General features: G+C 48.5%; 1 protein-coding gene across 9 annotated transcripts in view; it reads left to right on the top strand.

The window, feature by feature from the left end:
• MCF2L2 (MCF.2 cell line derived transforming sequence-like 2) overlaps window positions 1–27434 on the top strand; it is a 356849-nt gene that overhangs the window by 220273 nt on the left and 109142 nt on the right. For all 9 annotated transcript variants that reach the window (XM_060242617.1, XM_060242622.1, XM_060242618.1 and 6 more), the window contains exons 16-18: window positions 7517–7583; window positions 12990–13105; window positions 16604–16673. In XM_060242617.1, the coding sequence (XP_060098600.1) occupies window positions 7517–7583; window positions 12990–13105; window positions 16604–16673 (253 nt within the window). The remainder of the gene's footprint in view (window positions 1–7516; window positions 7584–12989; window positions 13106–16603; window positions 16674–27434) is intronic.

The raw sequence follows: 27434 nt of genomic DNA, 5'->3' as shown, positions 1-27434 counted from the left end.
CTTGCTGCACTGCCCTGCTGCCACCGTGCTAACCTTCACTGATGGGGGGGGCAGGGGCCTAGGGTGGCAGAAACCCTGGTGCTGGCCCTGCCTATACCCCATTCACAAACTCTCCAAACCATGCTCACAGATTTCCAAAAAGTACTCCTTCCTCCCACGCACAGACAAACCAGCTACACAGTTTCACCTAGGGTTGCCAATCTCCAGGTGGGGGCAGGGGACCCCCCATTTTGGAGGCCCTCCCCCCGCTTCAGGATCATCAGAAAGCGGGGGGAAGGGAGGGAAATGTCTGCTGGGAACTCTATTATTCCCTATGGAGACTTATTCCCATAGAAAATAATGGAGAATTGATCCGTGGGTATCTGGGGCTCTGGGGGGGGCTGGTTTTTGAGGTAGAGGCACCAAATTCTCAGTATAGCATTCAGTGCCTCTTCCCAAAATACCCCCCCAAGTTTCAAAAAGGTTGGACCAGAGGGTCCAATTCTATGAGCCCCCAAAGAAGGTGCCCCTAACCTTCATTATTTCCAGTGGAGGGAAGGCATTTTAAAAGTGTGCGGTCCCTTCAAATGTGATGGCCAAAACTCCCTTTGGAGTTCAATATGCTTGCTCCACCCTTGCTCCTGGCTCCACCCCCAAAGTCCCCAGATGTTTCTTTAATTGGACTTGGCAACCCTCGTTTCAGCCATTCAATACACACAAACACCTCCACCTCCTCCTCCTCAGCATACAACTACTGTGTGCAGCCACAATACAGAAGCCTTACTTCTTCCAACTGAGTTAAGAAAGCCCTGTTTATCTGTCGTATTTTCCTCACACTCTCTTCCATGAGGGCAACAGTCACAGTTCTTCTGTCCTCCATTTTGGTTGGTAACAGCTTTGTTCGTTGCCTGGCATGTTTCTGTGGAGCCTCTGTTTGTTAACAGTGTTCAAGGCTGGCTGTAGCTTCGCGCTGTGGGCTTTTTAGGGAAGGGTGGGGTTAAGAAAAAAAAATGTTATAAATAATGAATAAATGAGGCAGTCGCCTTTTGTCCCTGTACCCAGCAATGACAATGGTTGTCAATAGGTAAGCATAATACATCCGGCGGCAGCTGCCTGAACAACATTTCATTGGCTGGTCTCATTCAAGACAAAGAAAATTCCATCCCCTGCTGAGCACCGGCAGATTGGCCGCTTTCCAGAACATCTATAGTTTTCACTTTGTTCCATGCCAGGGGTGGCCAAACTTGCTTAACAGAAGAGCCACAAAGAATAAACAGCAGATGTTTGAGAGCTGCAAGACATGAATGTCAGATGTTTGAGAGCTGCCAAAAGAGGGGGAGAGGTGGGAAGAAAGCTGCCAGCTGGCTTGACTTGGAGAAGTGATTTAAAGAGACAAATGCCTTCTCCAAGCCAGTTGGACAGGGTGGTGGGGACTTTGAGAGCCACACAATTTGTGTGAAAGAGCCATATGTGACTCCTGAGTGGGGTGGGGTGGGGTGGGGTGGAATTCCAGCAGGAGCTCCTTTGCCTATTAGGCCACACACCCCTGATGTAGCCAATCCTCCAAGAGCTTACAAAAAAGAGCCTTGTAAGCTGTTGGAGGATTGGCTACATCAGAGGTGTATGACCTAACAGGCAAAGGAGCTCTTGCTAGAATTCTACCCCCGCATTGAGTATTGGCCTGTAAGCTACCACTTACTTGGCCAAGTTTGATGCTTTTCTCCAGCCTCTCCTTCAATTTAAGTGGTCCTTTGAGATCCATCCCATGGAAGAGGAGAAAGACAAGTTCTTCTCTGCTGCTGCAGAGGTCTCTTCACACAGAGATTTCCCTTTGCTTTTGTGGTTTTGCTCAGGCATGAATGTGGAAAAGGAAGAGGAGTGGACAGGGGCATCGGGACAGCAGCGGAGAGCAGTTCATAAGAACATAAGAGAAGCCATGTTGGATCAGGCTAATGGCCCATCCAGTCCAACACTCTGTAGAAGAAGAAGAAAATATTGGATTTATATCCCGCCCTCCACTCTGAATCTCAGAGTGGCTCACAATCCCCTTTACCTTCCTCCCCCACAACAGACACCCTGTGAGGTGGGTGGGGCTGAGAGAGCTCTTAGAGCAGCTGCCCTTTCAAGGACAACCTCTGCCAGAGCTATGGCTGACCCAAGGCCATTCCAGCAGCTGCAAGTGAAGGCGTGAGGAATCAAACCCAGTTCTGCCAGATAAGAGTCTGCAAACTTAATCACTGCACCAAACTGGCTCTCCACCCACACAGTGGCCAAAAAAAGTGCCCTCAGGAGGCCCATCAGTGGGGCCAGGGCACTAAAAGCTCTCCCACTGTTGCCCCCTCCAAGCACCAAGAATACAGAGCATCACTGCCCCAGAGAGTGCAGGAGCAGGGTGGCGTGGTCCGCTTTCACCCCTTTGACCGTTGCCGCCACCGCTGTTCATTTTCACGGCTCCATCTGCAAGCAGCCCGTGATTCTAGCTCGGGTGTCTCCGCATGTCTCAGCCTGGACACCAGCAGCCTTCTAAGCAGACATACCCATATATTTGTAGAACCACACCTATTCCGTGCCTGCTGGCAGCAACGCCCTTTTCCTTAATTGGCAATGCCTCCCTCTGCTTCTCTCTTCTGTTTGAGGGCAGCTGCTGCCTCAGTCAGTTTCATTCTTGGTGCACTCTTATGTGCAACCGGGATGGCCAGTCTGACAGAAGTCCAGCATGGGAGGCTTTCATAGACTCCGCTGTGTCGCTGTGATATGATTTTCCCGGACACTCTAGCAATATGGTACCATAGAGTTTTCCCTCCCAAATTGCTAGAGCGTCTGGGGAAACCATAGAGTTTTCCCAGAAACTCTTAGAGCAGCTGGCACGCGTCATTGCCGGTACGATGACATCACTGCAAGTGATGTCATTGCACCGGCGACATCGGGGGAGGATCTCCCCCGCTGGCCCAACATGCACCAGAGGGTTGGGGACTTTCAGGGTGAGGGGACCCCCGCCCGGCCCAGAAACTTGGCAGCCTGACTTCAGTGGGATAAAATGTCCACCTTCCAAAGCAGCCATTTCCCTCAGGTTAACTGATCTCTGTCACCTGGAGTTCAGTTGTAATACCGAGAGATCTACAGCTGCCACCTGGGGGTTGGCAACCCTAGAGTCAAAGCATGACTGATGTAATACCTGGCAGGGTTCTGGCACCAGGCCAGCCTGGCTAGATGAGTCCCAGGTGCTGTTTCCAGAGGAGAGGTTTGGGGAGAGAAGGGACCTCACAAGGGCACGATGCCAGAAATGCCATTCTCCAAAGCATTCTCGTCTGCTGGTGAGTATTTAAAAGAATGCAGTGCAAAGATATCCAACACACTAAGGCGTGGATTTTTTTTTTTTTAAAGGCTGGATTTCCCAAGCAAAACGCAACCAAGGCAGGGAGCATTCCTCCCGCATTTTTGCCTTCTGTGCTCATCCCCACGCTCTGCATCCAAACTTTGCCCTAAAACTCAAAGCTGCCTCTTTGCTGGTTGGCAGCTGAATCAGAAGGTGTGGATGCTGGGGTGTGCCCCTAAGGAATTATAGATCCTGGGTTAGTTTGGTTTTGTTTTTTGGAGCTGCAGTTTTTTAAGAAAACTAACCAAAAAAGAGCTCCCTTGCACACCACCAACTGAAGAAGTCGCTGTGTCTGTGCTCGTAGCTGATAAGCGGGAAAGCATTAGTTGAAACCCTTTTGCTGCAGGGTTTTTGCCCTGCCAACAAAGCACCATTTATTAAATCCCTATAAGGCTGTTGTTAAGGCATGCAAGCAGGACTTCTAGCGATGCCAGCCTCCAGGGGGGACCTGGGGATCCCCTGGAATGAAAGCTCATCTCAAGATCACAGAGATCAGTTATCCTGGAGGAAATAGATGCCTTGGAAGGTGGATTCTCTGGAACTGTAACTCACTGAGGTCCCTGGCCTCTAACAGGCTCCATCCCCAAATCTCCAGGAGTTCACCAACCTGGATCTGGCAACATTACCACCACCACCCCACACACACACTGGTGTCCAATGGGAACCCGGCAACCAATCTGGCCTTGGGAGGGTTGCCAACCTCCAGGTAGGCACTGGAGAAAACGACTGCTTTGGAGGATGGACTCTATGGCATTGTACCCCAATGACGTCCTCATCCCAGGCTCCAGTTTGGTGTAGTGGTTAAGTGTATGGATTCTTATCTGGTTGAACTGGGTTTGATTCCCCACTCCTCCACTTGCAGCTGCTGGCATGGCCTTGGGTTAGCCATGGCTCTCGCAGAGAAGATGAAAAAGAAGATTGTAAGCTGCTCTGAGACTCTGATTGAGAGAAGGGCAGGGTATAAATCTATGGTCTTCTTTTTCTTCCATCCCCAAATCTCCAGGAGTTCCCCAACCTGAATCTGACCATCCTTTGTGCAGGGGGTTGGACTAGATGACCCTGGAGGTCCCTTCCAACTCTCTGATTCTATGATCCACCCCCCCCCCCCCCCCGCCCCTGCATCCCCTGGATAGTCAGCACACAGTTCTACATCAAATGCTACACTGAGCCAGGTGTACTTGCCTCAGGAGGATGTTGGGGTTTTTTTTTTAAAAAGATTGTTTAATTAGATGCTGGTGTAGTCATTTTTATTATTATGAGCCAGTACATCTGGTTTGTACGAGCAGAATGTGTCTAAACAGTCCAATCAGATCTGATTAAGAAGGGCAGCTTCTTAGAGATTGGAGCTGCAGCTGTAAAGTGCCCCATCTTAGAGGAGCAATCAAAAACGAGGTGGAAATGGTGTTGGGAACATAGGAGCCTCATGAAGATTCCATGCTTTCTTAAGAATGGTTGTTTGAAGAGGGGCTGAGGCTCAGCGGTAGAGCATCTGCTCGGCATGCAGAAGGTCCCAGGTTCAGTCCCCGGCATCTCCAGTTAAAAGATCTGGCAGTAGGTGATAGGGAAGACCCCTGCCTGAGACCTTGGTCAGCCGCTACCTGCCTGAGTAGACAATACGGACCATCAGGGGTGGAATCCTAGCAGGAGCTCTTTTGCATATTAGGCCACACCCCCTGGTGTAGCCAATCCTCCAAGAGCTTTCAAAAAAGAGCCCTGTAAGCTCTTGGAGGATTGGCTATATCAGGGGTGTTTGACCTAATATGCAAAGGAGCTCCTGCTAGAGTTTCATCCCTGCCGACCCTGATGGACCAAGGGTCTAATTCAGCATAAGGCAGTTTCATGTGTCAGAAGTTTCCCTCATGACTGGTATGTACCTTCCCCCTACTTCCCCTCATGAGTCCCTGCTGTGGCAAAAATAATTTATTGATTCACTTGCACCCTGCCTTTTCTCCGAGATGGGAACCCAAAGAGGCCTTACATGGTTCTCTCCTTCATTTGGTTCCCACAACAACCCTGCGAGGTAGGTTAGACTGCGAGAGGGTGACTGGCCAAAAGTCACCCAGCAAACTTCCATAGCACAAGTGGGGATTCGGACTGAGGTCCGCCAGATACTACTCTGACACTCTTAACCACTGTGCCACACTGGCTTTCTTTATTGGAGCCTGGTTGGTCAGTGAAGGATGAACCATTCTGTATAGTTCTGTATCCCTTCAATTGGCTTTTTTTTTTTGGAGGGGTAGAAGATAGCAGATGCTTGGTCTGTAGTCTGATAGGAATCACCAGGAGGGGAAGAGGGGCAATTAAAAGCCCCTTTCCCCGTTTTCCTGTTGAAAATCAGCTCCCCACATTGATTTTGGCTCTTTTAGGGGAAAATAATAATATTCAGAAGTGTGCCCCAAGTCCCGTTGTCCTCTTACAGGGCAGAATCCAATTACAAATGGGAGAGCTGATATGAAAGAAACACACATTGCTTTTTCATTTTGGGCATGACTTAGGGCTGCCACCTCTGGATTAGGAAATTTCTGGAGATCTGTGGGTGGAGCCTAGAGAGGTTTAGAGGAGGGGGAGAGACTTCAGTGAGGTCTAATATAATAGAGTCTACCACCAGGGCTTAAAAAAAAAATTAGCAGGAACGCACAGGAACACAGTTCTGGCTGGCTAGGTGTCAGGGGTGCAGCCTAATATGCAAATTAGTCCCTGCTGGGCTTTTTGTACAAAAAAGCACTGTGTGAAACAATGGTGGTGTCAGGGGGTGTGGCCTAATAGGCAAATGAGTTCCTGCTAGGCTTTTTCTACAAAAAAAGAGAGAAGCCCTGTCCACCACCAATACTCTCTCTAAGCCGTGGAGTCTTGTGAGCAAAAATTCTATTTCATGAGCCACTGGCATTAAAGATGTGAGCTACTTCATAAATTTCATTTGCTCTGGAGCCATTTTTCCTGCGTGAAGACAAAAATGTGAGTTGGAGGCTAAAAAACTGTGAGCTAGCTCCCACTAACTCAGCTTAGTCTGGACAGTTGCAATTCCCAGAGCTCTCCTGACCTCACCTGGAAGGTGGGAACCATAGGTTAGTAAACCTAGTTTGCCTTCTCTACCAGCCTCCTTTCCTCCTCCAAGTTCTTTGGAGCATGCAGAGGGCTTGGGGAAGAGGCAATGAATTCTCTTGTAGGTGCAGAGGCATATAAAAGGTGAGAGACTCTTATGTTATTTCTTACCCAAGCTTACTGCAGAATGGTAAGTCTAAGCTCTGCTCACGACCTGAGTTCAATCCTGGCAGAAGCTGGATTCAGGTAGCTGGCTCAAGGTTGACTCAGCCTTCCATCCTTCCAAGGTTGGTACAATGAGTACCCAGTTTGCTGGGGGTAAAGTGTAGATGACTGGGGAAGGCAATGGCAAACTACCCCGTAAAAAGCCTGCATGAAAACGTCATGATGTGATGTCACCACATCGGTTGGTAACGATTTGGGGCTTGCACCTTTACCTTTTAGTAGTAGAAAAGAGCAAGAGTCCAGTAGCGCCTTTAAGACTAGCAAGTTTTGTGGCAGGCCAGCAGCCCTGTTTTACTTAGACTTTCAGCAACAGCAATTAATAGGCAACTTTTATTACCTTTTATTGCTATCCAGACCAAATGGTCTTCCAGTTTATTACACAATTTTGCCATTTGATCCTTTGTATCAGTTTATACTCCTAACCCACCAACTACATGTATAGCCACTGTACCCTATCCCCTCATCTGAAGAAGTGTGCATGCATGCGAAAGCTTATATTCTGAATAAAACTTTGTTGGTCTTAATGGGGCAACTTGAGTCCTACTTTGTAGCCCTGGGAAGAGTTATTTGATGCATTTTGGTTCTTAAGCTCCACAGCAAATCTGGACATGGCTTGTTAAAAAACATACGGCATAGCCTGGCCCTCAGACAGGTGTGGGGAGATCTTTTTTTGCCTGGAGAACTATTGAAACTTCAAAGTAAACAACACTGCTCTGAGTGGCCCAGTGGGTTCTCTTGGCATCACACAGCTCTGAGAAGCCTGTTTTACCTCAGGAGTGTGGAACTTTTAAGATTACTTTTTAAGATTCATAAAATAATGTGAAATCTCTCCAGTTTTGATGCAAAAACGACTACTTCTCTCTCTCTCTCTCTCTCTCTCTCTATCTCTTTTAGCCATATTATCAATGAACTGATAGAAACGGAGCGAGTTTACGTTGAAGAGCTTCAGAGCATCCTTGAGGTAATTTGAGCCTACACAGAAACGTGGGTTGCAGAGAAGCACAGTAGGAAGAGGGAGCCAAGAGCACCTTCCTCTTTTTCCCAGCTCTGCCACTGAACTGATGCATGGCAGCAAACCAGATCTGATCCGGACTCCTTTGCGCCTCTTCTCTGGCCCCCACGCTTCAGTCACGTTCTCTCTTGGTTTTGAAAACTGTTGCATGAACATTCTGCTCATTCATTGAAAAGAAGAGGCCACTTCTTTCAGGGCAGACTTCTCTGGGAATTCAGGGTGAGATGGGCAGAAGGACTTCCTGATGGTTTCATAGGGCAACATACATCGGCTTTGGCTTTTGTCTTGCGGAATAGCACCTTAACCACCAATAAGATTTCAGTGGTAAACTTTTGAGAGTCACAGCTTAGAAGAACATAAGCAATACTCCCAGTTTGGTGTAGCGGTTAAGTGTGTGGACTATTATCTGGGAGAACTGGGTTTGATTCCCCACTTCTCCGCTTGCAGCTGCTGGAATGGCCTTGGGTCAGCCATAGCTCTCACATAGTTGTCCTTGAAAGGGCAGCTGCTGTAAGAGCTCTCTCAGCCCCATCTACCTCACAGGGTGTCTGTTGTGGGGGAGGAAGATAAAGGAGATTGTGAGCCACTCTGAGACTCTGAAATTCAGAATGGAGGGCGGGATATAAATCCAATATCATCATTATCATCATCTCCCACCCAAGTCGTCATCATCGTCGTCTTCTTCCCTCTAAGCTGTGGAGTCTTGTGAGCAAAAATTCTACTTTGTGAGCTACTGGCATTAAAGTTGTGAGCTACCACATAAATTAGTTTGCTCTGGGGCCAGTTTTCCTGAAAATGGGTGAGCCAGAGGCTAAAAAACCTGTGAGTTAGCTCACACTGACTTGGCTTAGAGGGAACATTGGACATAACAGAAGCCATGTTGGATCAGGCCCATGGCCCATTCAGTCCAACATTCTGTGTCACAGTAGCCAAAACCCAGGTGCCATCTGGAGGTTTACCAGCAGGGCCAGAACTCCAGAAGCCCTCCCACTGTCCCCCACACAGTACTAAGAATACAAAGCATCACTGCCCCAGACATAGTGTTCCATCTATACCTTGTGGCTAATAGCCACCGATGGGCCACTTCCATTAGAAAACAAATGAGAGTCAGTACAATGCAGTAAGAACATAAGAGAAGCCATGTTGGATCAGGCCAATGGCCCATCCAGTCCAACACTCTGTCACACATTGGCCAAAAAACCCCAAGTGGTCCGTCAGTGGGGCCATGACACTAGAAACCCTCCCACTCCCTCCCCCAAACACCAAGAATACAGAGCATCACTGTGGTTAAAATGTCAGACTAGTGTCTGGTAGACCCAGATTCAAATCCCTACTTGTGCCATGGGGGCTTGCTGAGTGACCTTGGCCTGGTCACATGGCCTTGGGTCAGCCATAGCTCTGGCAGAGGTTGTCCTTGAAAGGGCAGCTGCTGTGAGAGCCCTCTCAGCCCCACCCACCTCGCAGGGTGTCTGTTGTGGGGGAGGAAGATAAAGGAGACTGTGAGCCACTCTGATATTCAGAGTGGAGGGCGGGATATAAATTCAATCAGGCAAAACCCCGACGTGGCAGGATATAAATTCAATCAGACAGAACTCCGATGTGCACACCCCCAATAATTAACGCTGTCGTGGCATCACGCCCTTGTTTCTGCTCGCTGAGGGACCGAAAGAGTTCTCCAAGCCCTCAGCAAGCAGAAACGAGGCGGCACTTTCAATCCCGGGCGCTTGAGAGCCCCCAGGAATGAAAGTTAAGCCCCGCGTTCTTTCTGCTTGCTGAGGGGCCAGAAGATTTCTCTGGCTCCTCAGGAAGCAGAAACAACACACGCCCCTCCAAGAGCCGGCGCCTGAGGAAGCTGCTGAATGTTGCCTAATGGACATGCCAGCTCTGAATCCAGTGTCTTCTTCTTCTCTCAGCCTCCTTGGGTCCCCAGTGAAGAGAAAGGCAAGGTACAAATGAGATAGATAAAATACCAGAGTTTTGACTCTCAAAAGTTTATATCCTGGTAATCTTGTTGGTCTTTAAGGACTCAGATCTTGCCTTCTACTGCAGAGCATCGCAGCTGCTCACCTGAAACTGTCTTGCAGAACTGCTGTTTGATTTTAAAGGGAAAGATCATAAAGGGAACCTCCATGTTCAGAGGCACTAATCCTCTGAATCCCAGTGCCAGGAGGCAACATCACGGGAAGGCCTATGCCCTGCTATTGGTCATTCAGAGGAACTGCTTGGCCACTGGGTGAGACAGGATGCTGGACCAGATGGACCATTGGTCTGATCCAGCAGGGCTCTTCTTAAGAGGTACCTGAGGAAGAAACAAAAGGGGTGTGATTCCGGAGCATCGCCATGTGGCTGTAAAAGTGTTACTCCTGGCTTTGGCCTTCCCATGTTGATACTTCCCGGAAATCTCTTTAAAAAGTCATCTAAGGCTCCTTTGTAAATGGCAGACACTGAAATAGGGTTGCCTGATCCTCTTGCCTGTCTTGTGGGGGGAGCTTGGGGGCGTTCCGAGGGGGCAGGAACACCGTGCAGGAATGCTCTGGTATTTTGGTGAAACTCTATGGTTTTGAAGTTGAAAACCGTACAGTTTCACCCAAATACCAGAAAGTTCCCACACAATGTCTCTGGTGCAATGACATCACTTGGGAGTGATGTCATTGTGTCTCCGTGTGGGGGTGGGGTTTCCCCCACTGGCCAACTGGCCAGCAGCTGATCCAAACCCCACAAAGTGGGGGAACCTCCACCGGCACCTGGGGGGCTGGTAACCCTCCCTGAAAGACAGATGGTTGATCAGTTCTCAGCCGTGAGGAAGCATTGAGTGCTGTGCTGACCCTGTTTGCTTGCCGTTGCTGGCTTTTGGGAGCCAGCACAGCTTGCGAAGCTACCAGTCTTGCTGAGGAGATACATTAGCTGCTTCTGCTTTGAGTCGTCTTGTCCGTAATACAGGGTGACAGCGGGGGTTTCTTTTTTTAATCCAGAGGAAATGTGGTCAGCCACTTTGGCAGCATGACATCAACTCATGATACGCACAGCTGTGATTGGTGGGCGGTATGATATCTCCGTGTTACCACAGTGGAGTATTTTAGTCTAAAGAAAGAGCCCAGGAGGGCAGCTGACTTCCTGCCTCTGCTCTTGGTTTTGGGTTTGAAGCCGGGGGAGTTAAAAGGAGGATGGGCAGGGGTTCCCTCCCCAATCTTGTTGAGCTTCTTGTTGACTTGGGAATTTTGAGAAATGTTGGGGAGCTCCACAACAAAATGGCTACCAATGCCAGAGAGGCAGGAACCAATCATAAAATGGCTGCTACAAGGACAGGGCCTAAAGATGCCAGCCTCCAGATGGGACCTGGGGATCCAATTACACCACATCTCCTGACTACAGAGATCAGTTCCTCTGCAAAAATGGATTTTGGGAGTGGGGTCTGTGTTGTACCTCACTGAGGTCCCCGTCCTTCTCAGGTTTCATCCCTAAATATCCAGGAGTTTCCCAATCTGTATCTGGTAACCCTAACCACGACCACCTCTTTCATATTAAGAGGTTCTACTCAGTTTTCGACAGTTCCATGGTGGGGTCGCAGATTTTTGTTGGGAAATACATGGAGATTCTGGGGGTGGATCCTGAGAAAGACAGGATTGGGGAAGGGGAGGGACTTCAGTGGGGTATAATTAGGGATTCTAGACACACACCCCCCATGTTCCTCTCCACCACCTAGTTACCCCTCCCCCCGAAAAGAAAAACCAGGCAAGCCAGAAATAAACACAGTGTGTCTTCATGACCTGGAAGTAACTTAGGCACATCAATGATGGGGTGATGGTGATGGGGGGAAACTATGGTAGAAGCTCATTCTGGGTCATGTAGACACATCATGCTTATTTTCAGCATTCCTCTCCATTCCTGGTAAGTTCACCCTCCACCCGCAATCCCACCACTGGCAAGTGGGGTCCAAGAGACTTGGCAGCCCTAGGTATAATGCCATAGAGTCCACCTTCCAAAGTTTTCTCCAGGGGAACTGATCTCTGTTGCCTGGGGATCAGTTGCGATCCCAGGAGATCTCCAACCACCATCTGGAGGTTTGCAAATATCCTCTTAGGACAGAGGAAGCTGCTTCTGAATAGGTGTACTGACAAGGCATGGGGAAGCTGGGACTCGGTCTTTGCTGGGGGGTGGGGCGGGAAACAGCGTTTTGCTTTAGTTCCTAAGGTCCAAAAGAGATATTTGCTTTTTCCAAGAGTTGGGTCGGGGCAAAACCATAGAACTATTGTCAGATTCCTAGAATGTCACCCCAGTGCACCAGAAGTGATGTTGTGGCATTGGAGCAATTCCAAATAACATCTTCCCCTTCTCCCCACCACCACCGCAAGGTGACAACTGAGCTGACAACTCTGTTAATTTATTTTATTTATTTTGCAGATTTATAGTCTGCCCTTTCCCATAATGGGCTCAGGGCAGATTACAACATAATAGAACAATTTAAAATCCAACAATTAAACAATCAAAACAGTTAAAACAAGCAGATAAGACAGCGTGGATGGTGTAAGCATATTTTACAGATTAGGACATAGATGTCATAGGTGTCCTAGATGCCAGAAATGTCGGCCCGATCTCTAGCAGTCAAGATGGTAGATCAGCGCAGGGTGGCCAATTAGATGGTATAATCAATCAAATGAAATGAGGACGCCCACTTGCCTAAGCCAAAAGCCTTGTAAATTAAAAAAAAAAAACCTGCTAAGAGACACCATACATTTCAAACAAGACAGTGTAATGTAGAGGTCAGTGGTGTTCTGACAAAGCTTGCACTTAAAACTTCAAATAAACAAGAGCATGTAGCAAAAAGACATAAACAGAAGACAGTCAAAAGCAATCTTTCCAATCACAAAGGAGTGACAACAGTCCAATATTTAGTTCATGGAACTAAAAGAACCCCTTCCAAAGACGTCTGTTCTAGATATCAAGACGTTTCATCCGTCTTTTTTCAGTTTGGAGGCTTATTTATTACTGGAACCCAATCTTCACAATACATTCACAGGAGACCAACAAGGTTCAGAACATGTCTGTAAGATTTCCAGGTTCAAATGAAATGAGGATGCCCACTTGCCTCAGCCAAAGGCCTGTTAGAATAGCTCCGTTTTACAGACCCTACGGAATGGTAGTAAAACTGTTACGGCCCGAATCTCCATGTTAGTAAATCCGTAGGGCCCGAATCACCACAGAGTATGCAGTCTGAGCCATTTTAGACTATTTTGGAGGCCATAGGTATGCATTTTTTTTTTTACATTCTTTCCATATTTTGAAACTGACCGAATGCAACTTTATATCCCTCTCCCTTCCATCCACCCCGCTCCTATCCTCCGCTAACAAAATTAGGGCTACGCATCAGAGATGGACAACCCTGATTTCATTCACCTCATTCCGACCACTCTTTCCAACAAGAAGGAAGTTCTTTTCGGGAACCTCTCGGAAATCTATGAATTTCACAACAGGTACATGCACTCTTTGACCAAGACTGCTGGGGGGTGGGAGGAAGCAATCAAAGAGAGTCCACGGAAAAGTTGGGAGGGGCACTATGGGGGGGGATGAAATTCTGGGAGACACAAAATCGGGCAAGGCAGCCCCGTGATGTGCGGTTATACGTTTAATGGAGAAAAGTGTGATCTTGGGCCAGTAACCAGGGCCTTTTTTTGAGCAGGAACGCACAGGAACGCAGTTCCGGCTGGCTTGATGTCAGGAGGAGTGGCCTAATATGCAAATGAACGCCTGCTGGGCTTTTTCTGCAAACAGCCCTGTGCAAAACAATGGTGACATCAGAGGGTGTGGCCTGATATGCAAATGAGTTCCTGCTGGGCTTTTTTCTACAAAAAAAGCCCTGCCAGTAACTATTATCTTCAACTGCACTATCTCATAGAGTGATTGTGAGAATAAAGGGGGAGGTGGGAATGGAAAGTATACCCTAAGCTCCTCAGAAGGAGGGTGGGATAAAAATGTGAGAACAGAACCTGGGAGGGGAAATGTACTGTGCAGACCAAGATAGTCAGCTGTTTCCTATTCATACTAAAGGCAAGTGATCTGCTTTCCTGCAGTTGTATGTGGTGGTATACAGGATTTTTTCTGTAGCAGGTGCTCCTCTGCATATTAGGCCACACCCCCTGATGTAGCCAATCCTCCTGGAGCTTACAGGGCTCTTAGTACAGGGCCTGCTATAAGCTCCAGAAGGATTGGTTACATCAGGGGGCGTGGCCTAATATGCAAAAGACTTCCTGCTACAATAAAAGCCCTGGTAGTACATGGTGGGGTCCAGAAAGCATCTCAGCTTGGAGAACCGCTACGGCTCTCAGCCAGTCTTTCTCCGGGAGGCTGTGCTGTAGGATTTTGTGTGATTATTTGAGCCCTTCTCCTGTGGTCTCTTTTGTCTGCATGATTCTGACCGTCGGCTGCAAATGGTGATCTTCAAGCATCAGCCCACATCAGGCCCATAGCTGCAGTGGGGCCCAGGGGGACCAGGCCCATCCTTTCACCTCCCCCCTGTAACTGTGTGGCCTCTCCATTAGAGAGTTCCCAATCTGTCCCCTTTGCTCACCGCCAGGGGTCGCTTTGTAGAAAAATAGGTGGTGGAGCTCACCCAGGGTTTGTTATGCAGCTGCACCTACTATTTGATGGACAAGGAGGTGGAACTCTCAGAAGGAGGAGGTGGAACTCTCAGAAAGGTTCAGGAGCTGCACTCCTGTGAGCTCCCACTGAACCTGAGGCCTGCTCACTGCCATTCTGAACAAGTAGTAGCGTTGCTGCTGGCCTTTCTGCTGCGTCACTCAAAAAACTTCTTCAAAGCCCTCCCTTTTTCACTTTCTTCTCTCCCCTTCCCTGACACAGCATGCAGAGCAAAGAGGGGAGGGGGCACGAGACTTCTTGCAGCTGGCTTTCCGAGCACCCAGCTTCGGATCAAGAGGTCTCTGTGTCTCTCTGAGAGATGGGCACATAAGAAAGGGGGTGGCAGGAGTGGAGCTGCTGTGACTGCCCAGGAGAAGGGGGGTTAGCTTGAAGAACTCGGCAGCTTACAGGGCTGAGAGCCCAGGGCTGCCGAACCAGACGGCCCCCCCGGCTCCCCCAAGCAACAAATCCTGTCTACAGCCCTGGCCCACATGCAGAGTCTTGTGAGCAAAAATTCTACTTTGTGAGCTGCTGGCATTAAAGTTGTGAGCTCCTGCACAAATTATTGTGCTCTGGGGTCATCCTTCCTGAGCTGACGAAAATGTGCGAGGTGGAGGCTAAAAATCTGTGAGCTGGCTCGCGCTAACTCAGCTTAGAGGGAACCCTGCCCACATGTAGGGTTCCTTGCCTCAAACCCTAAACCAAGACCAAAGTGTCATCCCTTGCTCGGTGACTCCCATGCAGAAGAGAGACATTGCTTTCAGGCTGGTTGATGGCTGTGGGTTGCTGCCCACTTACTAAAAGGACAGATTCATTGTGGAGAGGTCTATCAATGGCTACTAAATTTGCTATGCTGTACTTTTTATTTCTATGCCAATAAAAGTATTTGGATTGGATTGGATTGGATTGGACTTAAAAGGAACCTCCACGTTCAGAGGCAGTAAACCTCTGAATCCCAGTGCCAAGAGGTAACATCAAGGGAAGGTCTCAGCCTTTACTGTGGACCCTCCAGAGCAGGGGTGTCAAACATACGGCCTGGGGCCAAATCAGGCCCCCGGAGGGCTCCTATCAGGCCCCCAATCAACTTATTGTTATCTGCTTCCTTCTCCATCACAGCTTGCCTTGCCAGGTTTGCTCAATAGCACAGTAGCTACAGAGCAAAGCCTCTATTTTCTCAATTGGCTGAGGCTCCTTCCTTGGGCAGGAAAGGGGGGGGAGGCAGAGCTTGCTTTGCCAGGTTCTCTCAATTGCACAGCTTTTAAGTTTTTTTAAAAAAATTAATTGTGTTTGTTCGTGTCCTTTATTAAGTTTATATCTCTGCTCCCTGACTTTAAATAGGTGCACACATGGCCTGGCTCAACAAGGTCTCATTAATGTCAGATCCGACCCTTGCATGAAATGAGTTTGACACCCCTGCTGCAGAGTATTGGCCACCGTATTTATTTTTGTTTTTTATTTTATAGGATTTTTAGTCCACCCTTCCCGTAGAACAGGCTCAAGGTGGGTTACATCATAAAAACAGTCAACGGTAAAAACAATAAAAGATCAATTTAAAATATATAAAATCTGAAATCGCAAAACTAATGTGGCAGATTCCGCCTCACACACACGGCCTGTTGTCTAGGTCTAGCAGATCTTGTAACACTGGGATGGAATGAGGGCGGCGGGGAGGCCGGTAATGAGTGACATCCACTGTCTCAGTTGAAAGCCTGGTGAAAGAGCTCTGTTTTACAGGTCCTGCAGAACTGAAGCAGATCCCGCAGGGCACGAATCTCCAGGGGGAGCTCATTCCACTAGGCAGGGGCCAGGCCTGAAAAGGCCCTGGCCCTTGTCGAGATCAGGTGGAAGTCTCTGGGGCCGGGTACTACCAAAAGTTGTTGTGTATGAGACAGGACTAAATGGGCCGCTGGTCTGATGCAGCAGGGCTCTTCTTGTGTTCTTACCGGAGCTAATTTGCCTTTTAAAAATAAACAGCAAGGCCAGTCATAGTAGGAACCAGAGCGTCTCATGAAGGGGCACATGGAGAGAAGCCGTTCTGGAGAATGCCGGTGGGGTACTGAAAGCTCGGGCCACAGCTGTTCGGAAATCATTTGTCATAATAACAGTCGCGTGGTGCTAAGTGAAGTTGGTTGGTTCCACATTTCAGTTTCCTTAGGGAAGTGGCTGAATGAACCGTACCTCTGCTCCCCTGGGCTTCAATGCGATATCATGAGTTTCAAGCTATATAAAGTGACTTCCATTGACAGTTCTTGAGAACCACTGCTCTGACATCACAATGAGGACCTGACTTTGAAAGGCCTAATCCCTTCTGAAATCTTTTTCTCCCCTCGTTTCAGAATCTTCCTCAAAGAGCTGGAAAATTGCATTGAAAATCCAGAACTTCTGGGTCGGTGCTTTTTAAAAAGAGTAAGTGAACCCTGATCGTCTTCAGGTGGGTAGCCTCCGGGACCGCCTTTCCCCACGTGAGCCTCAGAGAGCACTACGATCAAGCTCACAAAATCTCTTAACGATCCCTGGGTCAAGGGATGCTCAGCTGTCTGCCTGCCAGCAGGGCAGGAGCCTTTTTGGTGGCAGCCCCCTACCCTCTGGAATGCTCTCCCTGAAAACATCACGGCCCTGCAGGACTTGCCACAATTCCGCAGGGCCTGCGAGACAGAACTGTTTAAGCAGGCTTTTAACATCTAAATTGAGGCGACCAGTATTTCACCACCCCACAGCATTAATACCTTAACCCGACCCAAGCAGAATGCAAGGCGCTGAATAATATTTAATAACATCATGGCAAATAACGCTAATTAATAATAACGCCAACTGGGGATTAAAACTGTATACGTTCGGGATGCTTTAATAATTCACCATGATTTTATTGTAACAATTTAATTTTGTGTTGTTTTAATGGTTGTTAGCCGCCCTGAGCCCGTCAGGGGAGGGCAGCATATAAATATAATAAAATAAATAAATAAACAGATTGATCTCCAGCCGAAGAGCAAGATTCAAGTCCAGTAGACCAGCAAGATTTCCAGATTCTAAGAGTTTGAGAGTCAGAGAGCTGCCTGCATCAGACACAAAGGGTGATAACAGATGGGGCAGTTTGCGACGGTCGGGAGCTGTCCCGAATTGGGCCGGCTCAAAAAGAGCCATCCCAAAGCCTCCACATGCTACCCAGCAAAGCCGCCCGCCTGGCAGCCGGGGGCCTCCAGATGTGGAGGTGCCTCAGAAGCTGGACCACTCTGTCTTCCCCCAAGGAGTTAAGCACTCATATGCTCAAGCGCATCCAACAGTTTTAAAGGGGGGGGGGAAGGCGGAAGCAGCTCGGAGCGGCTTAGCGCTTTCACACAGTAAAGTTGCCTCGTATCCGTCCTGCTGCTTCCAGATGCCGAATGGCAGGGGTGGAATTCTAGCAGGAATTTTGCATATTAAGCCACCCCCTCTGATGTAGCCAATCCTCCAAGAGATTACAGTAAGCCCTGCACTAAGAGCCCTGTAAGCTCCAGGAGGATTGGCTACATCGGGGTGTGTGGCCTAATAGGCAAAGGAACTCCTGCTAGAATTCCACCCCTGGGCGACTGGGTGACTGGCTGTCGGCTCAGAAATTTGCAAGTGGTAGCTTTTTTGAGCCGGCCTGTGGAGGACGGAAGACGGGGTGAGTATGGGATGGAAACAGGCGACAGATGTTTGTGTGTGGACAGATTTTTTGAATTGATTTCAGAGCCGTTTCTGAGTTGGCCCAAAGTACCGGTAAAAGAGCTTTTTACTTTCGAAAGCTGATGCCCTGGACATCTTGTTGGTCTTTAAAAGCGCTTCAGGACTCAAATCTTGCTCCCCCGGCTGTCGTCTTGATGTGGATTCTCTCAGTAGTGATTTCCTCTATGATTTGAGTGCCAAATTGCAGGGTGTTTTTTCCCTCCAAGCTTCTTCGTGACTTTAGACACCATGGCTAGTAGCAGGGCTTTTTTGCCGAAAAAGCCCAGCAGGAACTCATTTGCGCATTAGGCCACACACCCCTGCCGCCAAGCCAGCCCGAACTGCGTTCCTGCTCAAAAAAAGCCCTGGCTAGAAGCCATTGAGAGACCAACCCTCCATGAATTTGTCTAATTGCCTTGTAAAACCAGCAGCCTGGGATCACAGTTCATATTATAGGCAAGACAGAAAAAACAAACACTGTGATATACAGGCTAACAATGTTTAGTAAGACTTTTAAAGAGTCATGTAAATCTAGTGCATACATCATAAGGAAGTACGACTTTGCAACACTACAAGAAAGGTCCGTTCGCAACATTACAAGAAAGGTCCGTCCACAACATTACAAGACAGGCCTGTCCCCAACGAACAGCCAGATATAAGCTAATTTCCTCATGTCCAAGGACTTCCTCGGGAGTATTGTTATTTCCTTCAAGGTTATCAGCCTTTCTTGTAATGTTGCAAAGTTGTACTTCTTTATAATGTATACACATAGCTTTTTAAAAGGTAAAGGTAGTCCCCTGTGCAAGCACCAGTCGTTTCCGACTCCAGGGTGACATCACATCAGGACGTTTTCATGGCAGACTTTTTACGGGGTGGTTTGCCACTGCCTTCCCCAGTCATCTACACTTACAAGCTGGGTACTCAATTTGCCGACCTCAGAAGGATGGAAGGGCTGAGTCAACCTTGTGCCGGCTATCCGAACCCCGCTTCCGCCCGGATCGAACTCAGGTCATGAGCAGAGAGCTCGGACGGCAGTACTGCAGCTTACCACTCTGTGCCACGGGGCTTCTTAATATAATAGCTTTACATGACTCTTTAAAAAGTTTTACTAAACATTGTTAGCCTGTATGTCACAGTGTTTGTCTTTTGTATTGCCTTGTAAAGCTGACTATGACTGTGGGCATTATTACAAATGCCTGAATTGTTTCTCTAGGGTTTTTTTTTTCCTGGTTGACTTTCCAGTTTTGGGGGGTGGGCAGAGGGAATAGAGCAGGGGTGGCAGAACTTGCTTAATATAAGAGCCTCATAGAATAAACATCAGATGTTTGAGAGCCGCAAGACATGAGCATCAGATGTCAGAGAGCCAAGGACGGAAGGAAGGTGGAAGGAAGGAAAATAAATAGATGGGGAAGGGAGAGGTAGAAAGAAAGCAACTTTAACTTTAAAAGCACCCTCCAAGCTACCGGCTGGCTTGGGTGGGAGAAGTGATTTAAAGAGAGAAATACCTCCTCCAAGCCATCTGACAGGGCAATGGAGGCTCCAAGAGCCACACAATGGCCGTTTTCCCACTCACGTTTTACTGGCGCCACGACCATCCTGACGCCGGCGAATCTGCCTGGATTTCGCAACAGAAGCGCCGGCGCTCCCAGAAGCGCCGGCGCTTTCCGTCGCTAAGCCAGCGCAAACGTTTTCCTGCATCTTTGCGATTTCCGTTTGCGCTGGCTTAGCGACGGAAGTAGCCGGCGCTTCTGGGAGCGCCGGAGCTTCTGATGCGAAATCCAGGCAGATTCGCCGGCGTCAGGATGGTCGTGGCGCCAGTAAAACGTGAGTGGGAAAACGGCCAATATGTGTGAAAGAGCCACATGTGGCTCCTGAGCCGCAGTTTGGCCACCCCTGGAATAGAGGTTCTGCACTGACCAGACTAGGGTTGCCAATCCCCAGGTGGGGGCAGGGGATCCCCCGGTTTTGGAGGCCCTCCCCCTGCTTCAGGGTCATCAGAAAGCGGGGGGAGGGGAGGGAAATGGCTGCTGGGAACTCTATTATTCCCTATGGAGATTTATTCCCATAGAAAATAATGGAGAATTGATCCACGGGTATCTGGGGCTCGGGGGGGGGCTGTTTTTTGAGGTAGAGGCACCAAATTTTCAGTATAGCATCTAGTGCCTCTCCCCAAAATATCCCCCAAGGTTCAAAACGATTGGACCAGGGGGTCCAATTCTATGAGCCTCAAAAGAAGGTGCCCCTATCCTTCATTATTTCCTATGGAAGGAAGGCATTGAAAAGGTGTGTCGTCCCTTTAAATGTGATGGCCAGAACTCCCTTTGGAGTTCAATTATGCTTGTCACAGCCTTGATCTTGGCTCCACCCCCAACGTCTCCTGGCTCCACCCCCAAAGTCCCCAGATATTTCTTAAATTGGACTTGGCAACCCTAGACCAGACATGGTTCTGTCCCCACCGAGCTAAGCCGAATGTAGCTTACAGACAATATAGAGTGATTTCCTGGGGACTTAGTAAATCGATAGGTTGACTGCCAACTTGGGGTTGCAAATGTATAGCATGGCCTCAACCCCTGGCCTAGTATATGGCTGCTAGGCTGCACGTGACTTGATACAACTCAAGCAGTAACTCAACAGGTGCAGCTTTTCTAGCCGGCGGAGGGAAAATGGACATGAGCAGAAAACTGGTATGTTCATTAGGTAGCTAATCAAGGCACAGGAAAGCTGAGGGGGGCGGGGAGAAATGAGGGAGGAGCTGTGGCTGTAGCGGTACAGTATTCACTCTGCATGCTGAAAATTGTCAGATTCAATCCCCAGCATCTCCAGGTGAAAGGGCCACGTAGCAAGTGATGCAAAAGACCTCCACCTGAGATCCTGGAGAGCAGCTGCCAGTTTTAGTAGACAATACTGACCTTGATGGCTTTTTTTGTAGCAGGAACTCCTTTGCATATTAGGCCACACACCCCTGATGTAGCCAATCCTCCTGGAGCTTACAGTAGACCCTGTACTAAAAGCCCTTTAAGCTCTCGGAGGATTGGCTACATCAGCAAGGTGTGGGCTAATATGCAAAGGAGTTCCTGCTACAAAAAATTGGACGAAAAGCCTGGTTTATATAGGGCAGCTTCATGTGTTCAAAGGTGGGTAATCATGTCTTCCGTCAGTAGTTTGAGCAAGAAATTACGATACTGCAGGTCAGGGCCGTGAACAGCATGGGCATTTTGCATTCCCTTCCCAAGAACACATCTGTGAAACAACATGTGCAAGAATGAGCCTGCAGGAATACATCAGAACTGTCCCATTGGTGGCTTTATCGCTTAACCGCTCACCTCTGTTCAGCAGGTCTAACTTTTGTGTCCTACTTCGGACAAGAGGCACGGCGGGCTGTGGAGGACGCTGACTTTTGAATAGGCCCTTGTTCCGTCCCCTTCAATGGCAAATTTAATCTTCAGGCCTTTTTTGTGTGATGGTGCTTTCTCTTTGTCCCACAAGCAACTTCCCCTCCTGACTCCCACCAATCAAGATATTGTTCAAGGCCACAAGGACACGCCAGGTCACGCCAGATCACTTCCCCCCCTCCCCCCCCCCCGTTTTTTTCCTGGTCACTTGAATACCTCGTAGTTTCCCTTCCTGCTTTCTTCTCTCTGCTGCATGTCCTAAGAAGCAGAGAGCCAAACAAGAGGAAGTAAAAAGAACACTGATGTTTGGAAGGGAGCAGCTGGGCAACAGCAAGCCAAGGCCAGGAGCTCCTGGCACACGCGACAATTGCTGTTTCGTCGACGCGAGATGGTTTGAGGGCGTTCCTGCTAATTCAGCAGAATGCAAACATTTGTCCTGCGGTGGACATTCCTGTTCCGGAAAAAAAGATATGTGCTTTGCCTGTGCAGGAAACAGTGTAGAGAAGTTGGCAAAGGGAGTTCCAGAAACAAGATCCCTCCCCCCCCCCAAAAAAAATCCAAGAGCAGCTTGCTTTAAGCTTTAAGCGTTTGTTGTGAGCCGCCCTGAGCCATTTGTTGGGAAGGGCGGGATATAAGTCATAGAATAAATAAATAAATAAGCTGGCGTCTGCATCAGCATTTAAATCCCTTCTTTTCTACCCACTAGCTTCCCCAGCACAGTGGAACCTTCTCTAGGATGGCCGGCTGAGGGATGGGAAATACCTGGAGGTTTTGGGGTGGAGTTTGGGGAGGGAGGGGGTGGGGCCTCCATAGGACAGAGTGGCATATATAGAGTCCACGCTCCTGAAAACTTTCCTTCTGGCGCTGTACTAACTAGTGTTGTGGTTGTTGCATTTCTGTTTTTATTGCTGCTGTGTATTACCTTAGATCAGGGTGGCCAAATTGTGGTTTGGGAGCCACATGTGGCTCTTTCACACATATTCTGTGGCTCTCAAAGCCCTTACCAGAGAAGGCATTTGTCTCTTTAAATCACTTCTCCAAGCCAAGCCAGCCAGTGGCTTGGAGAATGCATTTAAAGTTGCTTTCTTTCCACCACCTTCTTCCCCATCTATTTGCCTTCCTCCCTCCCTTCCTCAAACATCTGACATTCATGCCTTTTAGCTCTCAAACATCTCAACACATTCTTTTCCTTCTAGAGTGTTGTGGAATGTACTGAGTTGGACTTAGGTTTGCCAGCACCCCCAACGGGAGACCCCCACCACCAGACCTCACCGCCATTGATCAGCTGGCTGTCACGGGGCCTCACCAGGAGAGAGTGGGAGGGCCAGGCTACGTCGCTGGCAATGTGCCGATGTCACTTCCAGCATACACCGGAAGTGACATCAACAAGTTGGTGACTGACATCCAGTGTTTGGACAAAAACTCTATGGTAGAAGCCATTTGTACCATAGAGTTTTTGTCTAAATACCAGAGTGTTGCCGTGACAGCACAGTGTGATTATGTCGTTTCCAGTACATGCCAGAAGTGATGAAGCCACATTGCCGGCGACATCTCCTGGGCCTCCCTCCTGCTTCTGGGAAATCCTTCCCATGCTCTGCTGGTTGCCGGTGAAGACCTGGCAGCCCTATTTGGGTTGCTGGGCCCTGCCTCCTGCTACAGTCAACTGGTAGTGGGGAGACTTGCTGGCAGTGGAAGAGGCCTAATCCTCAGGGCCTTGGCCTATGGGCCCCCATGCCTTTAGGGACCCCAGGCTGGCTTCCCTCTCCACCCCCCTAGCTTCCCTCCTGCTTGCAGCCCTCCCAGCCTGCAACTGAGCCACTCTTTGCCCAACTTGCCTGGTGCAGCTACTGCTGGCACCGTCACCAAGTTTGCCTCTCTCTGCCTCTCCCTCACAGGTTTGTCAAGGGGGCTTTTGGGAAAGTGCCTGCAGGCTGCAGCGGGAGGTGCAGGTGGCGGGGCGGGCACTCCGAGATCACTTGCAAGGGGGCCCCCCAAGATTTTGACTGCCTACGGGCCTCCACAGGGTTTAATCCAGCACTGCTAACGCTGTGCTTCAGCTGTGTCACTGCCAAACCACAAGCAGGCACGGTCTGGCAACCAGCGGGCAATAGGAGGAGCTTGGTACTTACTCTGCAGGAGGGCAGCGTTCTTCATTGTGTGATGACATCACTTCCAGCACAACGCAGAAGCACCGGTGTTGTACTGGGGCGTCACTCTAGCACAAATTCTGTTCTGATGCTTCATACCAATACAGCTATCTGCAATAAAGTAATTAAGAGGCAACTGGAAGCATGAGAAAACTGACCCACAATGGTAAAGGGTTGTGGTATGAGACAGTGGTATGCCTAGCCTCTTTGGCACCTAGGACAGATAATTTTTAACACCCCCTCTTCTCTCTCTCTCTCTCTCTTTCTCTCTGCCATCAAGTCAGAGCTAACTTATGATAACACCTAATCAATACTCCCTCTAAGCTGTGGAGTCTTGTGAGCAAAAATTCTGCTCTATGAGCTACTGACATTAAAGTTGTGAGCTACTGTATAAATTAGTTTGCACTGGGGCCATTTTTCCTGTGCTAACACAAAAATATGTGAGCCAGAGGCTAAAAACGGTGAGCTAACTCACACTAACTCAGCTTCAAGGGAACGCTGCCCCTAAAACATCACAAAACAGTGATTGCAAGCTTCACCAGACTGGATGTTAAGAAACCCACTACCTCCAAAAGATGTCCCCATCCTCCATGGTTTCCAAAGGAGTAATCAAACCGGAGAAGAAACCGAAGGGGAGGGGCATTGTTGCAAGCCCAGCGGAACTAGTGCAATGTACAGAGTACCCAGCGATGCCTGTGCAATCACAGAATGCCTCGCAGAACCCAGTGCCATTGTGGCAATGCCAGCTCAAACAGGACCAATGCCAAGCACAGAATCACAGTCCAAGAAAGGTGGTGTTGGAAGCCCAGCAGAACCAGTGCAACATACAGTGTCAAGCAAACCCAGCGCCTTCTGTTCATAATTGTGACAAAGATCAGGGCTTTTTTTTTGTAGCAGGAGCTCCTTTTCGTATTAGGCCACACACCCCTGATGTAGCCAATCCTCCAAGAGCTTACAATGGGCCCTGTAAGAAGAGCCCTGTAAGCTCTTGGAGGATTGGCTACATCTGGGGTTTGCGGCCTAATATGCAAAGGAGTTCCTGCTACAAAAAAAGCTCCGGCCAACTTTTTTTGTTGTTGTTCAGTCGCACAGTTGAGTCCAACTCTTTGCGACCCCATGGACCAAGTCGTGACAGGCCCTCCTGTCTTCCAACATCCTTCGAAGTCTGCTCAAATTCATGTTAGTTACGTCAGCAACACTGTCCAGCCATCTCATCTTTTGCCGTCCCCTTCTTCTTTTGTCTTCTGTCTTTCCCAGTATCGGGGTCTTCTCCAGAGTGCTCCCTTCTCATTTGGTGGCCAAAGTCTTTGAGCTTCAGCTTCAGCATCTGACCTTCCAGGGAGCAGTCAGGATTGAGCTCTCTTAGGACTGACTGATTTGACCTTGCAGTCCAAGGGACTCTCAAGATTCTTCTCCAGCACCACAGCTCAAAAGCATCTATTCTTCGGCGCTCGGCCTTCCCAACTGTAGTACTCTAAAATACATTCTGTCACCAAGCAGGATAGGGATGAGAAGGGCTTGGCCCAAGAAATGAAAATAAAGGAGTGCGGGAGGGGGAAGGAATGTGAAGGGAGACAGAAATGAATGAGAAAAGTGTGGAAAAAAGAGAGAGAGAATAAGAGGGGGAGAGGTTGTTTTATGTTGTTGCAACACTCTAACCACTGCTGTGCAAGATCTAGCTGAGCTGGGTACAAGGAAAGGAAGAAAGGCTAGACTACTGGAGAAAATGACCTGCAGGCTGGCAATCAGTGCAGCAGCTTTCAGCCTGCTGGCTTGGCTGCAGGATCTGTTAAGCAAGGGAAGCCTAGCCGATCCCAGAGTGCTTTTTGCTATGCTCAGACTTCCTTTAAATCCTAGCGGCTGCAGCCAGAACTCCATTTTAACAATAAAAGGAAAGACAGGTTGGATGCAGCATGGCACTGGCTTCAGTGACCTCCCTCAAACTGCATCTGGGGTGGAGTTAGGGTTGCCAGGTCCAAGAAATATCTGGGGACGTTGGGGGTGGAGCCAGGAGCAAGGTTGTGACAAACACGATTGAACTCCAAATGGAGTTCTGGCCATCACATTGAAAGGGACCGCACACATTTTGAATGCCTTCCTTCCATAGGAAATAATGAAGGATAGGGGCACCTTCTTTGGGGGCTCATAGAGTTGGACTCCCTGGTCCAATCTTTTTGAAACCTGGAGGGTGTTTTGAGGAGAGGCACCGGATGCTATGCTGCAAATTTGGTGCCTCTACCTCAAATAACAGCCCCCCACCCTGAGCCCCAGATACCCGAAGATCAATTCTCCATTACATCCTATGGGAATCAGTCTTCTTAGGGAATAGTGGAGTGCCCCTCAGACATTTACCTTCCCCACCCTGCTTTCTGATGACCCTGAAGCGGGGGGAGGGCCTCCATACCAGGGGATCCCCTGCCCCACCTGGGGATTGGCAGCCATAGGTGGAGCACCCCTCCCTGCCCTTGGTGCACCACTGTTATGAGAACACATCTGTTGAAGTTATTAAAAAGAAAACTCTCCTTTTTGTTGTCGCTAAAGATGAGCTCTTCACAAGAATTCTAGGTACGCGCATGTGTATCTCTTGATCTCATCTTGTGGTCTGGGTTATGTTGCTTGCTTTGTGCCTTTCTGTAGCTCTTTGGGTTTATTTACTTGTTGCTTTGGTTACTTTTGTGGTCTGTCAGGCATGGAGGAACAGAATGAGTTACCTAGGTGCCTAAAACAAATCTACAGTTAATTGTAATTTGAAGGGGCCATTAACTTTCCAGTGCGGCCTCTCTTAAAACAGTAAAACTATCATAACCCCAGAAAGAAGTGGGGCGGGGGGGAGCGGTTGCTTTCTCTATGACAAAAAGGATTAATATTATTTTAAAGCATCATTTTCGGTCATCGTTTTTGGTAAAGCATTGAAACATACTATTGAATTGAAAACTTTTTGCCATCTGAAGCCCAGTGCTAGGGTTGTCAAAGAAGAAGACTGCAGATTTATACCCCACCCTTCTCTCTGAATCAGAGTCTCAGAGCAGTTTACAATGTCCTTTATCTTCTTCCCCCACAACAGACATCCTGTGAGGTGGGGGGGGGGGCTGAGAGAGCTCTCAGAACATAACATAAGCGAAGCCATGTGGGATCAGGCCAATGGCCCATCCAGTCCAACACTCTGTATCACACAGTGGCCAAAAATTTATATACACACACACACACACACACATATATATATACACACTGCGGCTAATAGCCACTGATGGACCTCTGCCCTTTCAAGGACAACTTCTAAAAGAGTTTTGGCTAACCCAAGACCATTCCAGCAGGTGCAAGTGGAAGAGTGAGGAATCAAACCCAGTTCTCCCAGATAAGAGTCTGCACACTTAACCACTACACCAAACCACTACACCAACTCCAGGTGGTCAGTAATTCATATAGCCATCTCATCCATAATTTTTATCAACTGTGATTCTTGAACCGTATATTAAAGGTATGCATCACACTTGTCAATTCCATACAGTTATTACATTCATACACACACTTTCCCATACAATTATTTCATTCATACACACTTTACATCTGACAATAGATGGAGTGTCCACTTAAAGAAGCAATCTTTTTTTTTATATTGACACTCCCAAATTGTCTCTCTGTTTGTCAGACTGTCACTTGAAGCTGCAAATACTGAAGCGTTGTCTTCCTCTTCTAGATAGAAGGCTTGATGAAATCAGAGAAGACTGTAATAGTTTCACAGCGGGATGCAACTACGATGCTGCTACAAAGGCAGCAATATGCTCCCTAGGCTTATCATGTGTTTCCATCATAAAATGTTCTTGGAGGCCGCAACTTCAACTGGAACCCGTGCTCAGGCAATAGCCCATGACAGAACTGTTTTTTTCTAGTTGGCACGCTCAGCTCTCAGCTGTATGAATTACTGATCAAGCGTATTATTGTGG

Source organism: Heteronotia binoei, chromosome 6 (assembly GCF_032191835.1).
Source record: "Heteronotia binoei isolate CCM8104 ecotype False Entrance Well chromosome 6, APGP_CSIRO_Hbin_v1, whole genome shotgun sequence".
Classification (NCBI taxonomy): domain Eukaryota; kingdom Metazoa; phylum Chordata; class Lepidosauria; order Squamata; family Gekkonidae; genus Heteronotia; species Heteronotia binoei.
This window is presented reverse-complemented; position numbering and strand designations above follow the sequence as displayed.